General features: G+C 54.9%; 1 protein-coding gene across 1 annotated transcript; it reads right to left on the bottom strand.

Moving 5' to 3' along the window:
- Positions 1-7,397: 7,397 nt before the first annotated feature.
- On the bottom strand, positions 7,398-20,363 carry EFNB1 (ephrin B1). Its single transcript, XM_039255641.1, has 5 exons — positions 19,500-20,363; positions 10,538-10,815; positions 9,677-9,769; positions 9,360-9,488; positions 7,398-9,224 (listed from the first exon to the last, which is right to left on the bottom strand). Exons 1-5 carry the CDS (start codon positions 19,625-19,627, stop codon positions 8,812-8,814), a joined length of 1,041 nt encoding a protein of 346 aa, XP_039111572.1. The 5' UTR covers positions 19,628-20,363; the 3' UTR covers positions 7,398-8,811.
- Between the last annotated feature and the right edge of the window lie 279 nt (positions 20,364-20,642).

Here is a 20,642-nt window from a genome sequence, read left to right as displayed (position 1 = left end):
TGCTCACATCGTTCCATTCCCAACAGAGGAAGAAGAAACCCAGGCCCCAAGAGATAAATTATTCAAGTATTAGTGGCAGAGTCAGTCCCCAAATGCAGGCTTCCTGACCCTGGGTCCACGCTCCTCTGGGGGCACAACAGACTGGGTGTTCCTTCCTCCGGGCATTTGGAAGTCAAGGCCAGGCCAGCCAAGTGCTCGGGCTGGGGCCTGGAGAGCTTGCAGCCTACCACCACTGGACTCCCACTGGAATCATAGTGACCCAGGCTGAGGCTGAGACCAGAGAATCTCTGGCTGCTGAGGCCCTGATTCATGTGGCCACACAGAGACCAGCCTGGAGCAGACTTGGCTGCCTGCAGCTGGGTGAGAAGAACCAAAGGCTGCCTCAGGACTTAAAGGTTAGTAAAACCTGTATTGAGCAATTACCAGGGTACTCTTCTCAGGGCTTGTTATGTGTGTGTTCATTTAATCCTCATGGCAATCTCATGAATATGGTGGCTATGCCCAGCCCTATCTTATGGAGGAAAAGACAAAAGAACAGAAGAGTTTAAGTAACTTGCTAGAGAATTCATAACTAGAGAGGTGTAGAGCTTGGGTATCAACCCTGACAGCCTGACTCCGGGGCCTGGGCTCTTAACTACCACAGCAACCAGCCTCTGAAGCCACATGACTGACATCAAGAGTGCAACCTGCAGGGCCCAACCTCACTCTCTCCCCTCGTTGGCAATAGCACCTCACCTCACTAGAGTGGCAAAGTACCTAAGCATTTGGACTCTGGATTTGGGCCTCTTGAGTTCAAGTCCTTGCTCTACAACTGTGCTCATGGACAAGGGACTTTCCCTTTCTGAGTCTCTGTTTCCGCACTGATAGAACAGGGCTAATCATAGTCCTACCTCAGATAAGGCCCTCCCTGAGACCTCACTGAGACCTGAGGTGTCAACAGAGTGAGTAATGCATTTGAAGTGTTGAGCACAGTGTCTGGCCCATAATAAGCACTCAATAAATGTTCACTGTTATTGTAGGGTAATGTAATAAGTCATTGACTCTCCAGATTAACTGGACAGTAATGTAAGCAGGCAGGGGCAGGGACAGAGCTCTGGGATGACTGTCCCAGTCCATTCAAGTCCATTCAATTGGACAGACAGTCCAAGTTTATGGATACTGCCTCTGTGCTAAACTCTGTACTGGGCCTCACTCTAGGTGAGTTACAGAGGAAAACCAACACAGGCCACATAGTGTGGGCAGAAGTGCTGTGAGAACTGAGAAGGCAGCTCTAACTTTGCCTGGATCCATGGATCAGAAGTGTCCATGAAGGACCAATAGGAGTTTTCCAGAGCAAGGGCAAGAGGGTGGACATTTCTGGCTGATGTAAGTGCATCCAGAAAGGCTCAGGTGCTTAAGGGTGCCCGTCCTGGTCAGGGACCAGTGGGGAGGCTTGTGCTGTTAGGATATAAGGTGAATATGGTATCGAGGGATGAGAGGTTCAGAGCTTAAAATATGGGCAGGGGCCAGACCATCCAGAGCCCTGATAGCCATGCTGAGGAGCTGATGGATGATGGGCAAGTTTGAAAGGTAAACAGAATGACAGGATCAGGAGGGAGTTTGGGAAGGATCATTTTGGCTGCTGTTCTGCAAGAAAGGGGGACAAAATGGAAGCAGGAAGACAAGTTAAGAGATAGTCCAGGCAGGAGATGAAGGCGGCTTGAACCAGGGTTGTGGCTTTAGGGGTGGTTAGAAATGAGCAGAGTCAAGAGCTGTTTCAGAGGCAGAACTAAGGGATAACCCTAAAGTTTCTAGCTTAGACCCATCTGTGCCAAGACCGAGCAGGGAACAGACACCTGTGCTCTGTAAACTGGTCTTTCTTTCCCCTTGGCTGTTTAGTTTTGTTACCTTGTAAAGTTCATTTCAGAAAATTCTTATCTTGCTTCAGCTGAACTGAAAGTGAGGTATTTCCATACCCGACCTGGGGCCCGGGCTCCCATGCTTCCCAGGGCCCAGGTTTTACTGGTGACAACTCCAGCAGAGTGATGATACACAAAGCTAGGAAGATCTGGTGAGGCTAGGGCCCAGGAGAAGGTTTGGCATGGCTTGGCAAGCATGCTGGGGTGGGGGGTGGGAGGTGGTGGCAAGAGCAGTTTGGCCTAGATCAGGGGATGGGAGTTGGGGGCGTGTTGCACACAGAGAGAAGTGAGCAAATCCTGCTTATCACCTGTTTCAAAGGAGAATGGCTCCCTTCCCCAGGCAATGCCCCTAAGTCATAGACACCTCTGGCCTTTTCTTCAATTGGATTCAACACTCCCAGGCCCCACTAAGAGGTGCATCGGTGGAGTGTCTGTGCTAGAGGGAGGGATCCCAGAGTCCACAGTAAACAACCCATGGTGGGGGTGGGGCAGGGGGACTGGGAGGCTGTGTGGCGGTTTGAAGAGGCAATGGGCTAGAAGTCAGAAGACCTGGGTGAAGGCCAGTCCTGGTGAACTTTCTGTGTGACTGTGGGCAGTTCCTTCTTCCCCCTCTCTAGGCCTCAGTTTTCCCATCCATCCAACAAGGGGGCTGGACTAGAAGGTCTCTAAACGCCCTAACAACTTGAAAGATTCCATTCTGTTCTCTGAATCTGCCCAGGGGGAGGCCTTGGGGGCTGGGGCACCAGCAGGGGCTGAGAATTCCATAGCAATTTGCATGTGAAAGCATGTTACTGCTATGGCTATTAGTGTGTGCAGGGGGGCTGAAGACAGAGCACGGACAACTAACTGTCAGGCTGGCCTGAAAGGCCCAGGCTAGCTGCCTGGTTTGGGGAGGGAGGGAGGAAAGTCCTGGAGGTGTGCACAGGAGGCTGTACTGCCTCACTAGGCTCCCCGGGAAGGGTGAACCTCACGACCTTTAAGGCCCCACCCAAATGAGATGCCCAATTCTGGGTCCCAGCCATGAACTAGTAGGCCTGGCCTCTACAGTTGTCCCCAAACTATTGTACTGAGTGACTTCAGAGCTGTGTGAGGTGCCACAGGAGAGGGGGCCCCTAGGGAGTGGGATGAACTGTCAGTGCATTTTCAAGGTCTGCTCTGCCCGGGCCTAAACCTCCCAGGGCCATGTTTTCCTCAGGGTTATAATGTGTCATTTTGGTAATTGTCTTGTGTAAACTTACATACTTCGTCAATATAAATACTGTGTATACATAGATTTGTTTGCCTCACTCACACACACAAACTCCTGGGGATTCTGGAAGAACAAAGCAACAGTCTGCAACAAAGAAGGGCACACAACTGTGGCCTGTGAGGCAAAAGAGGCTGGTTGTGATGTCTGACTTTGCCAGCAAGTACTCCCTATGTGCCCTTGAGTAAGTCCTTTCTGCTGTCTGGGCCTCAGTTTCCCCATAAGTGGCTTGGTCTGGAAAGGAGCTCTCAGGATACTCCGAGGTCTACCATTTCCTGGTCTCTCATCTCTCAGAATCTGCTGAACAGGCATGAGGGCAGCCAGGGAAACCACCAGCTAGTACCCCTTGAGAGCAAAGACTGCCCAGCAGAATCCAGCCAGCATGAAGTCCCTGTGATGTCAGGTGGATTCCAGGATCTCCTTGGCTTCTGGTAACCTGGAAGCAAAGAAGCCACCTGGAGTCTCTCCCTAGGGCCCTGGCTAGAGAAAAGGGGAAAATTCTCTCTCAGAAGCTAATTCCTCATGTTCTGCCTCTAGGGAGGCTGGGAGAGATGAACCCATGGAGCCACAGGAGTAGGCAAGGACTAAGGACACGCATCTCTCCTACTTTGGCTTTGGAAGTGTTTGTCATGGGTATATTTTGCCCAGCCCTCAGCCCAGGTATCCCAGGATTGGGGCTGGGATTGGAGCCTCAGGAAAACGTCTGATGAGGATATTCAGTAACTTTGCAAAAGGCCATCTTCGGTCAGTGATGATGAGAACAGCCCAGGGCTTGAGGTCCCCAGGAAGCCCGGGTGAACTGCCCATTCCATGCCTCAGGAGAAAAACAATAGTTACTGTTTATTGGTGCCTACTACATGCCAGGCATTCAGCATTTTGGGGGGGGGGGATGGATGAATGAATGCATGAAAGGCTAACTTCAGAACCCAAGGTTTTAATCTGTGTATCTTCTATTCTGCGTCTCATATTCCCATGAGCCATGACCACACAAGCACAGTTAAGAGCTAGCCAGGCATTTAAAGGCCTTCGTAGAACGTGAGGTCCCTAGCAGCAGGGACCTTATCCATTCTGTTCCTCACTGCATCCCAGTGCCCAGACTACTAGCTGACATATAGTGGCTGCTCAGTAAATATTCTCTGAATGAATGAGGACATCTAGTTCTACTCCTCATTACGCTGACAGGGAAATTGAGGTCCAAAGAAGCAGGGACCTGCCTGCCTCTGGTCAAAAAGAGTCACGCTGGAGCTGGGACAGGCCCTCAGTCTCTAGCCTCTCAGCCTGGGGCTCTATCCCCTGTATCAAAGGGCCCTGCAGCAAACTCCTCCCACCCTCCCATATCCCTTCACACATTCCTTATTCTCCCCACACCCCCTCCTGGCTTTTCCTCTTTCCTTTATCTTTGCCAGCTGGGTAATTAACTATTGGAAACAGAACCTATAATTACTGTCTCCCCGATGCCCTTAAATTGCTTTCAGTTTGGGATCTGTGACCCCTGTCCTGGGTGGAGGTTGGTCTCCCCTTCAGCAGCCTCCCAAAGCGGGAGCCAACCTAACAAGCACCAGCTGGGGCCCCAGCCCCCCAGATCTAATGGCCAGCTGTACAGGAGACTGGCAGCAGATGGGCAAGGAGGGTCCCCGGGCCGGCTGGGGCTGACTCAGCTGGGGTGTCAGTGGGACTGTGACGTGCCTGGGCAGGACAGAAAGCTAGGCAGGCACAGTGGATTTCTGAGACTGACTGATGCCAGGTGGCCAAAGTGCCACTTGCTCAGCAGGGTCAAACCTAGGGTGATCCCAGTTGGGCCTGGTTCTCTCCTTGGGTTCTTCGCCCACCCCCCAACCCCCTCAGGTCCCTGCCTAGAGTGTGCCAGGCCATCCACATCCTCAGGGAGGCCTCTTGTGAGCATAAAATGGACCAGCGCAATAAATCATAAGAGTCCCAGTTTCCCAGCCTCCACATGGCCTGTCCCTTTAGGGAAACTGAGGCCTGGTTAGCAGCTGCCCAGCCTGCCTCATCGGTGATCTGGGCTCAGCCTGCAGAGGAAGCCAGGCAGCCCCACCCTCACCTGGAAAGCATCCTCTATCCCTGACTCACCAGGAGCCTGGCCCAGCTGGGACAGGAAGGAGAGCTGAGGGTGGAGCTGGTCTGGGGCCCTACCACCGGAGGCTCACACCTCCTGCCTCCACCTAGTTAGGCTTGGTCTCTCTCTGACCCACACAGATGGGAAGGGAAGGGGGCGGGGAAAGTCTCCTGTTCGTCAAGATCCCTAAGGAAGCATGCTTCCTCAGTCTCACCAGGGACAGGGCAAGGAACAGGGGTGTGGGGAGACGGGGAATCACCATCAAGGAACTTTTATTTGCTTGTGGCATAGAAAAAGGCCTGGGCTCCAATCCTAGCACTCTGGATAACTTGATGTGTTCTTGGGCAAGTTACTGCCCCTCACAGAGTCTCAGTTTTCTCATCTCAAATATGAGGCAAATAATTCCCCACTGTCCACCCTCACAGGAAGGTTTACAAGACTCAGTGACATAGCGTGTGTAAGTAAGTAAGTATTTGAAAAAAGTGGCAGGCATTGGCCAGGTGAAAGACACTCTGCCACAATGAGCTACTGAGCACCACTGTGTGGCCAGCACGGCTCGGACTCTGAGCTCACATCAGCGCCAGCCACAGCACCCAGGCCGGGGCGAGTGAGAATAGTCAGCCAAAAACCTGGACTGTTGGGAGAGACTGCCCCATACTTTCCTCTGTTCTCTCCCAGAGATTTTACTTCATACTCCCACAGCTACTCCCAAGGGGCCCCCAGGAACTCAACCCCCCACCAATAGGGTGAGGGCGGCCGATATCTTGGGTGGGGTGGGGGACACTCACTTGCAAAAGTATGGGACTGCTCACCCAACCCCAGTCAGGCTCCACCTCAGAGATATCAACCTGGCCTGAACCAGTCCTGATTAAAGACCCCTGAGCCAGGCTGGGGGCCCCACTCTGGGCAGGCACTCAAGCAGCAGAGGCCCCATCTGATCCAGGCACTTCCTTTGGTTAATGAGAAACCAAATAAACAGCCTCTGCCCCAGCTGGCTCCAGGAGCACCCCAGCCGGGCCCAGCCCTGCTCCAGCCCAGCCTCCCTTCCCTTCACTCTACAGGTCCCGTGGCTCTCCTCCCCCTTCTTTCTCCATGCGCTTCCCACTTCCCTCATAGCCTACTCCTTGGCCTGCTCCTTGGCTGCTTCTCTGAGGCTTCCTGCTCTGGATCACTAACCAACCCTCCCCTTCCTTCCTCTCTCTCCTTTCCTCTAGTGCCTTCTCACCCATGTCTAGCTAGTGGGATCTCACGTGGCCTTCTCTTCTGACCTCTGCCTTAGCCATCTCTATAGGGAATCCCTCCAGACTGGAGCACGGAGGCCCCAGGCCCACCAGTCTATATCTCTGTTGTGGGATTGAGGCCAAATCCTCTTCAGGGCCCTTGCCACACTCCCGGACCACCAGCCTGTGGGGGGACTGGGTGCTCAGGGCTGCTCTAGCTCTAAGGCTTCAACTGCCAGCCAGAAACTCCTAAGTATGCCATGGTGAAGACTCTGGTGTGGCCCAGCTCTGGAGATAAGAGAGGAAGAATCTTCTGGCTAGGAAGAGAACTGGGCAGCCTGAAGCAACCCCAGTACCCAGTGGGCCGTGGCTGAGGCCCAGCTCTTAGGAACTTCTTTCTCTTCACCTTCAGGTATCTTGGGGCAGGGCAGGGCTGGGCCTGCCAGCAGGTCCCAGACATAGCTCCAGCCAGGTGGTGGCGGTACTTGCGGACACACCCAGATCTCCATGGGAACACCCCCTCCCCCATCAACTCTCTCTAGCTGAGCCTAATGACAGACTGGGCAGATGCTCAAGGCCTATGCCACAGAGGTGACAGGATAGACAGGGAGAAGTTGTCACAGGCTCCAGTAGAACAAGAGGGCAGAGGAACTTGGGGGGGGAGAAGAGGAAAGGCACAGGACACTTGAAACATCTTGTTCCACTAGGAAAGCCACCCTCTTCTTATACTTGCCCAGACCTTCAGTGGTTTGAGCACAAGAAATCTCTCTCTCTCTCTCTCTCTCTCTCACATACACACACACACACACACACACACACACACACACACACACACTCATACTCACATACTCACACTTCATTCCCCAACATCATGACACCATTTTACACCTGTTTCTCCGTGTGGTTAATTTTTTTTTTAGTTCTCATTTTTTTTTCTAAGAAAAAAGCAACAAGAAAATAATTCGGAGTTTATACAAAACATCTTTACATTATTTTTTCCAAAAAGACTAGTATTTACACAAATGGCAACAGAAACAAAAACAAAAAACCCTTCCGACTGCCACCTGGAAGGGGCTGGCTGTTCTGTTCCCTCTCCCACCTGGCACTGGGGTGGGCAGCTGGCCAAGAGGCAGTGTGGAGGTGGATGGTGTAAGGCCCAGCTCCTTCCATGGCCACTCTGGGAGCGCCTGCAAGGCGCACTCAAGTGGCAGTCTGTTAGCAGCCGTGCTGGCAAGGAGCCGGGGTCAAAGTGCACGGCGTGCTGGCCCAGCCATGGGCGGCCTCTTCCTCTTTCCAGGCCCCAGCCCAAGATTGGAGGGGCCAGTGGAAGCTGGGTTGAGGGGGGCACCCACCTGTGCTAGAGCCCAGAAAAGGAGCAGGCCACATGGCCTTATACCCACGTAGGTCTCTGCCCTGGGCCTCTGTTTCCCCACCTCCAAAGGTGAGGAGAGAACAGGCTGGGGAAGGGGAACTCCCAGCTCTGCAGGGCAAATAGCCACCTGGGCACCTCACCTCCCTCCACCCCCATGAGGTCATCTGCCTGCAGCAGCTCTCCTGTTCCCCAGGCAACAGCCAATTAAGACGTTAATTACCGTGAGAGTGAGGGAGGCAGGAGATGCCCAAGAATCCCACAAGGAAGAGTTGTTTTTTTTTTTTTTTTTTTTTTTTTTTTTGGTGGAAGGGTGGCAGCCACTACCCCATTGCCAAGATCAGCTTTGTAGAAGGAGGGTCAGGAGGACAGGGTGAAAGACTGCCCAATGGCACTCTCGTCTTCCCTCATGGGCAAGAAGAGCTCTGGCCTGCCACCCCTCCCCAAATACCAAGGAGTTTTTAAAAGAAATTGCCATCCTATGCTTCCTGGCTGGCCACATCCTGCCCCAGTTCCTTTAAACTGGGCTGAGCCAGGCTCAGAAAGCCTAAGGAGGGGGTGCCTTTTCCATTTTTCCATTTTCTTTAAAAAACAGATGCAAATGAGTTGACAGCTAAAAAATGAACACAAAAACATTAAAAACAGTGATGATAGCGGACAAACAGTCCTGGGAAGGGGGAAAGGGGGTGGGGGGCAGGGCCAGGGGGGCATCTTCCTGCCTGCTGTCCATCAGCGTCCAACCCTGCCCTCCAAGAAGGGGCGCCCCTGCAGAGCCCAGAGGCCTGGCCAGAGGGGGAAGGCACAAGAGCATGGGGGCTGGGGGCACAAGCACCCCCCTCCGAAGCCCAGGGGGCAGGGCAAAAGGGGGATTATAAAAGCCAAGAAACTACAAAACTAAATACAAAGGTGGGCACAGCTGGTAAGGGGAGGGAGTGTGGGGGAGAAAGGAGAGGTGCAGTCCTGGCCGACTGTCCCTCAGGGCCCGAGGCCGCACTGGGCTCTCAGACCTTGTAGTAGATGTTCGCTGGGCTCTGGGGTGGCATCTCCTGGACGATGTAGACGGGGTGCCCGTAGTCCCCACTCACCTTCTCATAGTGGGGGCAGTAGTTGTTCTCTGTAGTCCGTAAGGGGATGATGATGTCACTGGGCTCGGTGCCCGCCGTGCCACTGCCCCCCTTGGGACTGGCCAGGGTACTGAGTGAGAGGGCAGGCGCCCGCTGTTGGGTGTGCTTGCGATGCCGTTTGCGCAGCTTTAGTAGCAGAACTGTCAGGAAGATGATGATGAGCAGGAAGATGACGCAGCCAGCACCAACGGCCGCGAACAATGCCACCTTGGAGTTGAAGAAGCTGTCAGGGTCCCCACTCCCACCTCCACTTGCACCTGGGCCACTCTTCTCTTCCTGATTCACAGTCTCTGAGGAAGGAGAAGGGCAGAGAGAAATGGTCAGTCAGGGGTCCCAGGGCCCGGTTCTGCCTCACTTCAGACACAGGGCCTGAAAAGGCAGCTAAGTGATGGTTTCTGCCCTTTGGGAGACACCTATACACTCACCATGCTTGCCATCAGAGTCACCCATGGAGCCCCGACCACTGGGGGCCTGCGTGGCCATCTTGATAGTGTTGTCTGCCTCCTTGCTGGGCCGGCTGGTAGTCAGCTGCTCAGGCGTCACAGCATTGGGGTCTGGGGGTGGGGAGAGCACAGGTTGACAGACTGATGGGGGACCTCACTAGAGTACATACCTCTATCATCTAGCATGGCCAGCAATGGCCTGTATACCAGACCTCAGATATTCTAACCCCATTGCCCCTCCCCTACTCCCAAACACATCCATACCCAGCCAGGGACATCTGTTGCAACTGGGCACTCACCTTGCCCAACCTTCATGACAATCTTCATGGTGCGTGTACGGCACACGCCTCCCTCCCGGTTTTCCAGTCCCTCCAGGCTCCCATTGGATGTAGCTGTAGCAAGAGGCCAGAGAAGTAAGGAGGAGAGGAAGGTCTGTCCTCATTACCTAGAAATCCTAGTGCTGTCTTAGCCCATGAGAACAGAGCTGGGAATTGGGGGGGTGGCAAGCAGCTCCCACCTACCTGTGAACCTTTCTACTTATCTCCCTTGCACTGGGGACAGAGTAGCTGGCCCAGCTCAGGCCACGTCAGAAAGTAGCCCTTCCCCTAAGGGTGCTGCTCCTTTATCATGGCCGGGGCTTAGCCTTTCTTTCTCAGGATCTTCTCATTGGGTGATCTCATTCAGAGGCAAAACAGTCAGAACTGGAATCATGGGGGAGGCTTCTACACAGACTGGAAGGAATCCAGTCAGGTGAACTGGGTTAGAGTCCCAATCCTACCCCTAACTCCATGAATGATATTAGGGCAGGAAGCTCCTTCATTTATTGTGGCCAGTTTCCCATGAAGAGAAAGGCCGGACAGCCAGCTGATCCCAAAGGGTTCTGCCCACTCTGCCATTCCCAAGATTATATCTTAGGTAAGCCAAGGAAATAAGAGAGAACACCACGAATTGGAGTCCTCTCCCAGCCAACTCCTGGAGCCAAGGTGAGCTGGCAGCCATCCCCTTGGTGAACGTTAGGGCCAGAATTCCAAGGCCAGGCTGGAAGGAGAGCATGCCAGTCTTCAGAGGGGACCCAGATCAGGGTGGCCTGTTTGCTATCTCATGGCACTACTTAGAAAGCTCCTAGATAAAAGAGAACCATATGATGGGAAGGGACTCACAGGTAATGTAGTAATCATGGTGCTTCTTAAACTCCAGGCCCATGTAGTTGGGGCTGAACTCCTGGAACTTAATGGTGAAGCGGATTTCCTGCTCTGGCCTATTGCAGGTGACCAGCACGTTGGGGTCAAGCACAGTGCTGCAAGCAGCTGCCTGCTCAGGCCGCACCAGGTACAGCTTGTAGTACTCGTAGGGCCGCCCTGCTTCTGCTCGGGGGCAGATGATGTCCAGCTTGTCTCCAATCTTTGGGTAGATCACCAGGCCCTTCCCACTCAGGAACCTGCCCAGAAGGGAAGAGACGGTCAGCCTCAGGGTCAGGGGTCCCGGGCCATCTCCAGAATCAGAGGCACAAACAATGAGGGGCCAGGCTGAGCCTACTGGGTGGAGATGGCAAGAATAGGCATTCTGTTCTTCCTCCAACCTCAGGCTGGGGGTGAGGAGAGAGAATCACACGGCCAACAGGGTATGGAAGGGGTGGCCCATGGGCAAGGCTGCCAGGCTTTGACTGCTTGGCAGGGTGGGGCACTGCCTAGCTGGGGGAGCCCTTTGTCCTAATGTGGCATTTCCGCAGGGGGCTGACGTGGCCAATGGTGTCAGGCTTGGGCTACCTGGAGGTGGCAGCCCTGTGCTCCTCCCACCCCCATCACACTCACATTCCTTCAAAGCCCACTGCTACCATCTCACAAACACATTGTGCATGCACGCGCATGCACACACACATACACACACACACACACACACACACACAAGCCCACATATGCCTTAGCCACCACCCCTGCAGCTCCCAGAAAACAACTGGGGGAGCTCAACTTATTTGGAACCCATGCTTTCACTGCCATCCTTGCTAATCTCGGACATAATGAGGAGATATAAATAGTCATCACCTGGAACCAAGGGTGATGGGCATAGTCTCTAGCCAAGAGCAATTCCATATAGCTCTCCCCACCTCCCACTCCCACAGCCCAGTGTCTTATAGGAGACCCATCCAACTCCCATAATGCAAGAACGTGAGTCCCCAAACTTGACCAGTCTCAGTCCTAAAAAGAACAGAGGGAGGGGACAAGGGGCCCAAGAAGGGGCAACAGATTATGTAAAACAGGGCCCCAGGAATCTCATACATCTGTGTTCTAATCCCCCCACCACCACACTGCCTCTGTTCTAGATCCTGAGGGAGATGGACAGATGCCTTCTGAGCCAGGTTCATCTTCTAATCCTGAAGGCCAGGCACAGGGAATAGTAGGGAGAGGGCACCTGCCCAGGGCCATCTATTCATATCAGTGTCCTTGCCTAAGCACACAGCAAAATGGTGGTGCTATCTTGGCCATGTTTGAGCCTGGGTAGGCTGGAGCGGGGGGCAAGGCAACAGCATGAAGAAAGGAAGAAGCAGACAGACTTTGGAATTAGACAGACACGGCCCTTCCGAGCTCTGCAACCTTGGATGAGCTCCCTGATCACCCTGAGTTTCCATTTCCTCACTTATAAACTGGAAGAGGTAAGAGCCCTACCTTCCTGGGATTGTGAAGGGGATGCAATGATGCACCCAGAGTGCCTAGCACACAGTAGGCACTCAACATGTTTGACTCCTGCTTAGAAACAGTCTAGTCTGCCAAGAGGCAGGAGGCCAGATTAACAGCAAGTACCTATGAGGCCAGTCTTGGGGTTTTTGTTTTCTGGGTTTTTTTGTTGGTTGGTTGGTTGGTTGGTTGGTTGGTGTGGTTTTTTTTTTTGTTTGTTTGTTTGTTTGTTTGTTTGTTTGCGGGTCAGTGGGAATAGGAAGAGGAGCTATGGCCTCATCCTCAAGGATTTTACTGTCTGCTGTGGGCCAGCAAAGTAAAAATGGTCCATGCTTTAACAATAGACAGGACCAGGCTATCTGCAGGTGATGTGGGGGGGAAGGTGGTTCAAATGGCAAGGGCTGGAGGCAGTGAGAGGAAGGAGACAGTTCATCTGACAGGATGGTCAAAGATGGTTCCTCAGAAGAAGCAGAATGAAAGTGGGGCCTGGGTAAGGAATTACAGCTTAACACAGAGCAAGAATGGACAGGGGTGGCTGGGACACAAACCCCAGGCCAGTGATTGGCCCCACAACTGGTAGAGAGAAGCATAAGAAGAGGCCAAAAAGCTCAGCTGGGGCCAGGCTGAAAGGCCTTGAGGGTCACAACAAGCAGTGCTGGGTTCATTCCACTGCAGACAGACTTTCTAGTAAGGACAATGAAGGGTTGAAGGCAGTCCTTCAAGAGAACAAAGCTCACAGTGGAAAAGCATGGCTCCCCTTCTTGGAGGCCCATTCCACAGCGGGGAACACAAGGTAGGAGGGCCTAGTGGGCACTCAGTGCCCTCACCCAAGGGAGGGAAATGATACCCCAGGAGGTGAGTCTAGACCAAGTAGATGAAGAAAGGCAGCCCTCCCTCCATGTTAAAGGTGGCTTCAACAAGCTTGGGCATGCCATTTTGATGCACAGAATGGTAAAAACCACAATGAGAAGGTCTTTCCCTTAGTATCTAGCTTTACTGCACTCCAGAGGGCCAGGAAGGAGGCAGGCATGGGATGAAGGCCCATATAAACATTTGAGAAGGAACATCGTCACCCCATTAACCACAGAAAGCCGAGAAGATTCACCAGACCCCCTATAACTCCCAAGGCATTTTTTACTTTCCAATCCTCATGTTGGTTCCATCCAGACAGCAGGGTTAGACAACTTCCAACGTATTAGAGTCAGAGGAACTTTTGAGACCCACTGAGTCCAGGCTCTTCATATGAGGGAGGGAGTGATCAGATGAATGTTCCTATTGAAGAGAAGTTCTCAAAGCCAACCAGAGGAGGCTAACCTTACCCAGGACGTTGACCCCTTTGGGGGTCTAAGACGACCTAAAGCATTGGCTGAAACCTTGTACAGCTGCACCTCAACAAGACCCTACATGGAGGTGACAGCAGGTATACAGGGTGCATGAAAACGAGTAGAGGCCAGCTCACCTTTCTAACCATTTGGCCCTGGCCTCCTCACCAGGGAGTCTTATGTGTTTTGAGCACATCTGTGGCCACTCAGGCTCTGGAGCTCCAGAAGTGAAACAGGGCTTCCAGCTACTTGGGGTTCTACCTTGAATCCAGAGACACTAGGAAGCAGATGTCGATATAGTGGATGGGGGAGGGGGAAGAAAAGAGGATTATTGCCCCTAACGCCCCTCACACTCCTCAACCTCAGAGACGACTTCATAAATATTCATTAGTTAATTTGCATGGCAGCTGGCAGAGGGGAAACTCACCTTCCCCTAAAGTGCAGAAGGGAGAGGAGCCTGAGACCTGCCTTCCCTGACCCTGATCCCCCACTATGGTGCCTTCTCAGCATCTTCTGTGCCACCAGGAAAACTGCTTCATGGCCTTTGAGAAGCCCAGGCAAGTGGCAAGAGGACCTTGCTGAGGCAGGTAGGTAGCTAGAGAGAGTGAAACCTGAAGCCAGGTACAACACTAATCCTACAGTATAGGGGGACCCTGCAGGTCTTTCCTCCTACATAACAGGTTAGGAATAGGGGCAAGAGAGGAAGAGGAAGAGATTGTCTCCAAGTTAAACTCTTTATCCCCCACTTTTCAAAAACTACTACTCCCCCATTATCAAGCCAAGCTTTCTTGCCTGGGGCCACCCCCAGACAAAGCCCTTTTCTGGAAAATAAGGGGATTGATTGACAAGGCCCAGCAGGAAGCCTGAAACAGGTCGCCATGGTAACCCCTGAGGCCTTCCCTCTTTAGCTTCTGATAGCCCCAGGACCCCAGTGAGCCACCCCAGGGAGTAAAGGAACTTGGGGGGAGGCAGCCTGAGCATTCCAGCCCCTGTCTTATGCCCTGCCTCTTCCCTTCCACCCTAGCCCAAGTCTGTCCCTCAGCCTTCCTACTGAGCTGAGAAGGGCCGCCATGACTACTAATAAGAATCCTGCCATATGAGAATCCTGAAGAGTGTGGGGCAGTAACCTGGTCAGAGGCCAACTGCCCTCCTGCTTCTCTGGTCCAGCTGAGACCCTATCTACCCAAACACATACAGTCTACAGTAGGGCTAGCTTGCAGCTGTGGGGGTCATGCCCAGAATGGTGCCCATGTTCCACCAGATCTATACTTCCTTCCCTCTCATCCTTCCCCCAGGCTCTAGGAACTTGTGGTCAAGAGAGTGGCTGAGGGGAGAGTGTGATCCCTGGCCATGCTAGTGCAAGTTTGATAAGGACCCAGCCACAGCTTTGATTTGGTGACCCCCAACAGCACTGTGCCTGCACCCACAGAGTGGCAGGATGAGTGGAGGACAGACCCCAAGCCGGAGCTCAAGTCTGCTCTCATCCCAGCAAGGGTGGGGAGCCCCCAAATTAAAGGCTCCTCTTTCATTCCCCCAGCTCCACCCAGCCCCCGAGGCGGCAGGAGCAGGCCTGGCATGTCCCAGCAGTGCCCGCCCAGGCGTGGGTGGGTAGGAACAGCAGCTGGGTCCTGGCACACACACAGCACTGTCGGAGGCAGGGAAGCCAGGAGAGTCCCAGAGGAAGTCGCCCTCTCCACCTACACCGAACTATGCCCTCTCCTCCTCCCCACCAGGCTAACACTAGGGCCCACTGGGGGCTTAACACGCCCTTCCTTGTCTGCTTTCTGGGGGATCCCTGAGAGGAAGTGAGATTCCTGGCCCAGAGAGGAACCAAAGGTGCTGTTCAGCTCTCAGGAGGGAGAGTGCCAGGCAGTAAGTTGGCTGCCTCTAGTTCATGTCACCCAAGCAGGCTGTGCTTCGTGGTATACCGAGCAAAATCGAATGAGGAAGCCAGAGCACTGCTCATCCCACACAGGCAGGGCCTGAGTCACAAGGACAGATGCAAGCACACCTGTGAAGTAAGAGGGAAACCCAGGGGCAGGGAGCCGGCACCCCTTTCCAAACCTCACCTTGAATTCCTGTCTCTCCTAGATTCCAAGGTATAGCAGGATGACATGGAAAGAATGGCACACAGCAAGCTCTACCCACTATAAGCTGACTGAGTTTAGACAAGTCATTTCCCTCTTCCAGGCATGTGCCTTCTCATCTGGAAATGGGCACAATTCTTACTTCCCCAGGCTGTTGGGAGCAACCAATAATACTTACTTACATATGAGGATGCTTTGTAAGTAGCAAGATGCTGCCTGACTGTTAGTTAGCATGTCAAGCATAGTACCATTTGGTGCTCATGCTCCTGGCTGCTAGCATCCCCACCCCAAATGACCACTATGAAAACACACCCAGGAGGGGTTGCTATGGTACACAAGGCAAGGAACCCAGAATGTGGCTGGTAAGCATCATCCCCCACCTCAGCTTCCCGGATAATCATAGAGTATACCCTCCCCCAAACCTGGTGTTCTCATGGCAACAAGCAGCCTCCTGGCTGGCCCACCTCCTCTACAGTCCAAACCCCAGAAAAGAGTAGTAGCCAGGGCCTGGCTGTCCCCATCCACCTGAGCTGAAGAGGCAATGGAGAACCTGAGGGGACACAGGGAACCCTCAATTTATCCTGCACCCTAGCCTCACAGGCCCTTCTTGGCCTGGCCTCGTTGCCTGGAGTGGGGGTGGGGAGGAAGGGGAACAGGAAACTTTAGGAGCTGCTAGGTTCCCATCACTCTCAGGCCCCACCTGTGGCCAATCAGCCACAGAGTAGGAGAGGTCAGGTCCCTAGCTGCCCCAGAAAGGGGCCTCCTGAGCTGGCCTCCCCAGGACTGTGAGCTGGAACAGCTGTGAGGGGGCTGGGACCAACACTTTGGCTTGTGGCAGGCAAGCCTGGGTTAGGGTCTGCAGCTGCCCCCGCCCATGCTGGATGGAGTCAAGGGTCCTGGACACCAAGCTGAACCCCCCACCCCCACCCCCTTATAGGGAAGGTGTAATGTGATCTCAGGCACATTCCCACTCCCTGGAGGTGGGGGAACCTGAGTGGAGGGCAGGAAGGGATCAGAATGGGACTGAGAGACTGAACTGCAGCAGCTGGACTTGGCTGAAGACTCAAGTGTGAGGCCTGCCGGCTGCCCCAAGCTCTCAGGGGAAGAGGCTGGGGGAGGGGACTGCTCTGGGACCTTCCACCACAGCCCCCAACCCACCCAAGCACATGCATACACTCTGGTTTCTCCCAACCTTTACTGGGACTAAACCTGTTTCCCCATTCTATGCTCATCAGGGGCATTTGATAAGAGGTGCCAAGGAGGCAGAAGCTCTTGCCACCCAGGGACTACCACGCTGAAAGCCTCCAGCACCAATTTGGGAAAGAAGCTGAAAGTCTTAAGCCGGCCCTTCCAGCTCCCCTCTTCCCAGTCAGGGCTGGGGCTGCACGCACCCTGGAACCTGGAAACATACCCCCAGCCCTACCACTTCTTTATTTTGATTTTTTCCCCAAGAAGGAAGCAATTAAGCAAGGTTTATAGGCACTGGGAGATTTGAGGGGTGGGGGGGTGCCAGCTCCTGACAAGGTTGAGAAAAGAGACCAAAAGCAGGGAGGAAGAGGGGGAGGGAAGAGAGAAAATGAGCCTGTGAGGGAGAGCACGGGCATGTGCGAGAAACAAAAGGACTTGAGAAAAAGAGGCAGAGAGTGACTAAGAGTGAGAGGGAGTGTGAGAAAGAGGGAGAGCAGGCGAACCTAGTTGGAAACGGGAAGTGAGCACAGCTCACAGAGGGTGTGAGAGGGCGAACCAGACACAGACCTGAGAGGGAGAACTCAGGCAGGAGGCAAAGAGGGAGAGACAGAGAGAGACTGTTTATTTGAAAGGCTGTGGCAGCCTGAAGGTCGGGCGCGGTGGCAGAGGCAGCCCCCAGAGCTTGAGTGGAGCTGAAGGCAGTGCAGCCCCTCCTGTCCAACCCCAGGCGTCAACACACACAGACCCTTGGGTATAGATGGAACTGGGAGTGTGTGTGTGTGTGTGTGTGTGTGTGTGTGCCCGCATACACACACGCGCGCGCGCGCCCAGGGGCGCCAAGATCAGTCCCCCACCATTCTCAGGATCTGCTCAATTACAGGATAGAATTTGTGCAGGTCCTACTGAGTCCTCAGCCGCCCTCCCACCTTAACGCGCCCCCCCCCCCAGGATGCCTGCCCTCAGCCTGAAGTGGATGGTTGCCGTGGGCAGAACTCAAAAACCTGTAAACTGGTCCAGAGCACTAAAGGCTCAAAACACAAAAAGGGAGAAGCTCAGAAAGATCTTGTTTCTCCCAGCTACAACGCCCCCCAACTCTGCAGGAGGGCTCCTTTCCAGCTGCGGAGCTGCATGCTATCTCTGGTTAGAGACCCGAGAGAGCAATTAGGTCACTCCCATGAGCCCCTATAATGGGCTTCCCCAGGCGGATTTCAGCTATCCTGGCTCAAGAGAGAGCATTTCCAGCCTCCACCCTTACACGGGGGAACTGGGCTCTTCACAACCTTTCCCCCTGAGCTAAGCAGCTCAGGAGCCCCCGGACTATCTTGAGTGCCTGCTGTTTGTTAGAAGAGCTCTGCACCCAGTTTGGCTTCTGGGTGGGGGGAGAAATTCTTGTCAATCCTTTTCCTTGTACCTTGTTCTCTTTCTGAAACCCTCTACACTGACCTTGTTTTAGCCATCCCACAAACCAGTAAATAGGACTCTACCTTAACACAAGGAGAATAGAACTAGAGAAGCTGCCTTCTCCCACTCCAGGGCTAAGAGATGCACTGTCCCTGGAACCTAAGAGGCCAAGGGAGGCAGGAGCCACGGAAGTTAGCTGGGAGCCCAGGAGAGTGGACAGAAAGAGATTCCAGATACAAAAATCAGAGAGCACAGAAAACAGGCCAAAGCCCCCCAGTTTCCCACTAAGTAGGGTGTCTGCACATTGCCGGGACCTCCACAAAACAGGAAGAGCTATCTTGACCCTGGATTTCAACCCCAGTCCTGAATGCCAAGAGTAAAAGCTCCAGAGGTCACCACACAGCCCCATCAACTCTTCACTAACAGCCCAGAAACCACTGAGCCACCGCCCTAAAAGGTGTGTGTGTTGTTTCGAGGTAGGGGGAATTGTGACGGGGAAGGAGGAGGAAGAAAAGAAAGGATCTTCTCTACATAGCTACCTCCCCAACCCCTTGGGAAAAGCTAAGCATAGCTTCCCAATCTAAGGGACACAGGGTGGGGGGCCAACAGTACTGGTCTGAGCAGGAATCCTTCGACCCCCACCCACCTTCCTCGCTAGCTCATACGCCACTCTGCCTGGGCCGGCTCCCGAAGCTCTGCCGCCAGCTCCATTAGACCCCCGACGGGCGCTGGATCGAACCCCCCACCACCCCCCCGCTCCCAGATCCCTCTCCCACTCCGCCCCTCTCCACCCGCCGCCTTTGTGAGCCTGGGAGCGGCGCCCGCCCACGGCCGGGCAGGGAGAAAAGAGGGGCTAGAAGAAACAGCAAAGCGAAAAGCTAGCGAGGCAAACAGGGAAGAAAGAGAAATGAAAATGGGAGAAGCCCAAATGGGGATATAGGCGCTGCCACCCACCCCAAGCGCGGAGTCCCACTCGTGGTCCCTTCACAGCTAAACAAACGAGGAACCTGTGTTCCGGCCTCGCCCCCACCCAGGTCAAACTCGCCCCTCGAGCGGCTCTCAGGAAAAACCGCCACGTTCCCAGGGGCCCCATAGGGGAATGCGTTCTCTCCCCCACCCAGCTCTCGGGTGTGCCCTCGAGCGGCGCCGGGACTCCCAGCTCCGCCTGGGGCGACCATCCCGACTTGATCCGGGACGTGCGGAGGAGAAGGCGGGGAAGCCAAGGGGTCACAACCCAGCCGAGTGCCCCCACCCAACCCAGCCGAGTGCCCCCACCCCACCCCGCCGCACCCTGATCCGCCCGCCCGCAGGAAAACACACTCGAAAACGACAGAGACAAAATGGGGCGCCGCTCCTCCTCCGAACACCTCCCCACACGCACTCGGGGGCGCGTGGCCTCACCCTGCAGGAGTGCCTCCCACCCCCGGGGATCAGAGCCAATAAGTTACTCACTTGGGGTTGAGGGAGCTCCAGGACACGGGCTCCAGGTTCTTGGCCAACGGCGTGGCGAGCCGGCACAGTGCCAACACGACCATCGCCACAAGCCACTTGCCGAGCCAACGCTGCCCAGGCCGGGCCATCTTCCCGGGAGCAGGCTGCACTTGGGATCCCCTGGCGCCTCCTCAGCAAACTGGCCTCGCCTTCCCGTGCTGCGCTGCGCTCTGAACCGCTCAGGCGCCCATCCTCCGCAGTCGCCGGCCTTGAAGTGCTCCCTCCCGCCGGCTTCGGTGTCGCTCTTCTCCGCCCGGCGGGCCAGGAGGACTCACTGGGCAGCTGTCCCCAACCTGGGCATGGGCCGCGGCCTCCGAGGGCTCGCTCCCTTGGTCTCTCCGCCGCACGAGGCGCGACGGGGGCTCTGCGCCCCCGGGTGATCCGGCCCGATTCCGCTTGACTCCCGGAGACTGTTCGAGACTGCGCGCCCTCTCCCTGACCGGGTCTCCCCGCTGAAGACTCGGTGGCCGCCCCGACGCCTCGACAGTACTGGAATCGACGCCCCTCGGAAGAAATGGGAGTCTCCCCACAACACAAGCTTAATCCGGGGGCTCCCGGCTGGGTCGCCCTGGCACGGTCTCCGTTCCTCCAGGCCACACTGGGAATCTGGGCTGCGCGCCCCCCAACAGCTTCTACTTCAGTGGGGGCCCCGTTCAGTGTACTTAGAAGAGCGGGAAGGCTCAGCCGAGAGGGCCAGTCACATCAGTTTGCGATTCTGAAGCCTCGACTGGGTAGCCCCGCAGCCCCGTCGCCGAGTCCTAGCTCCCGGGCGATTGCGCCCGAAGGTCTGCAGCCAGTGCGAGCCTCACACACCTCCCACTGCTGTCCAGCGCGCATAGACTCCCTCCGCTGCCGCTGGGCTGTCTACTCCCCTGCTCAGGCGAACGCAAGGCCAACCCTACTCCTCTTAGCCAATAGTGAGCTCCGTCTCGGGGTCCTCGTCCCGTACCACGCCCCCAGAACAGGAAGGGGGCGGGGCTTCTGGGAGCTCTTAAGGACGCGGTGCTCTCGATGGCACCAATCTGAGAGTGTGGCTCGTGCGGTTAGGGGTGGGTCCAGTTTAGTCCCGTTCCCAGAGCGCTCAGCCCGTGGGAAGTTGGAGCT

Source organism: Hyaena hyaena, unplaced genomic scaffold (assembly GCF_003009895.1).
Source record: "Hyaena hyaena isolate Hyena2069 unplaced genomic scaffold, ASM300989v1 scaffold_536, whole genome shotgun sequence".
In the NCBI taxonomy this organism is placed as follows: Eukaryota; Metazoa; Chordata; class Mammalia; order Carnivora; family Hyaenidae; genus Hyaena; species Hyaena hyaena.
Note: the sequence above shows the minus strand (reverse complement) of the source record. Positions and strands in the feature narration are given on the sequence as shown.

Excerpts from the sequence above, each read along its gene's own strand:
- EFNB1 (XM_039255641.1), bottom strand. The coding sequence starts at position 19,627 with ATGGCCCGGCCTGGGCAGCGTTGGCTCGGCAAGTGGCTTGTGGCGATG. Across the intron at positions 9,489-9,676 it reads TGTCATGAAGGTTGGGCAAG|ACCCCAATGCTGTGACGCCT; the intron begins GTGAGTGCCCAG and ends CCCCACCCCCAG. Across the intron at positions 9,225-9,359 it reads TGACTCTGATGGCAAGCATG|AGACTGTGAATCAGGAAGAG; the intron begins GTGAGTGTATAG and ends CTCCTTCCTCAG.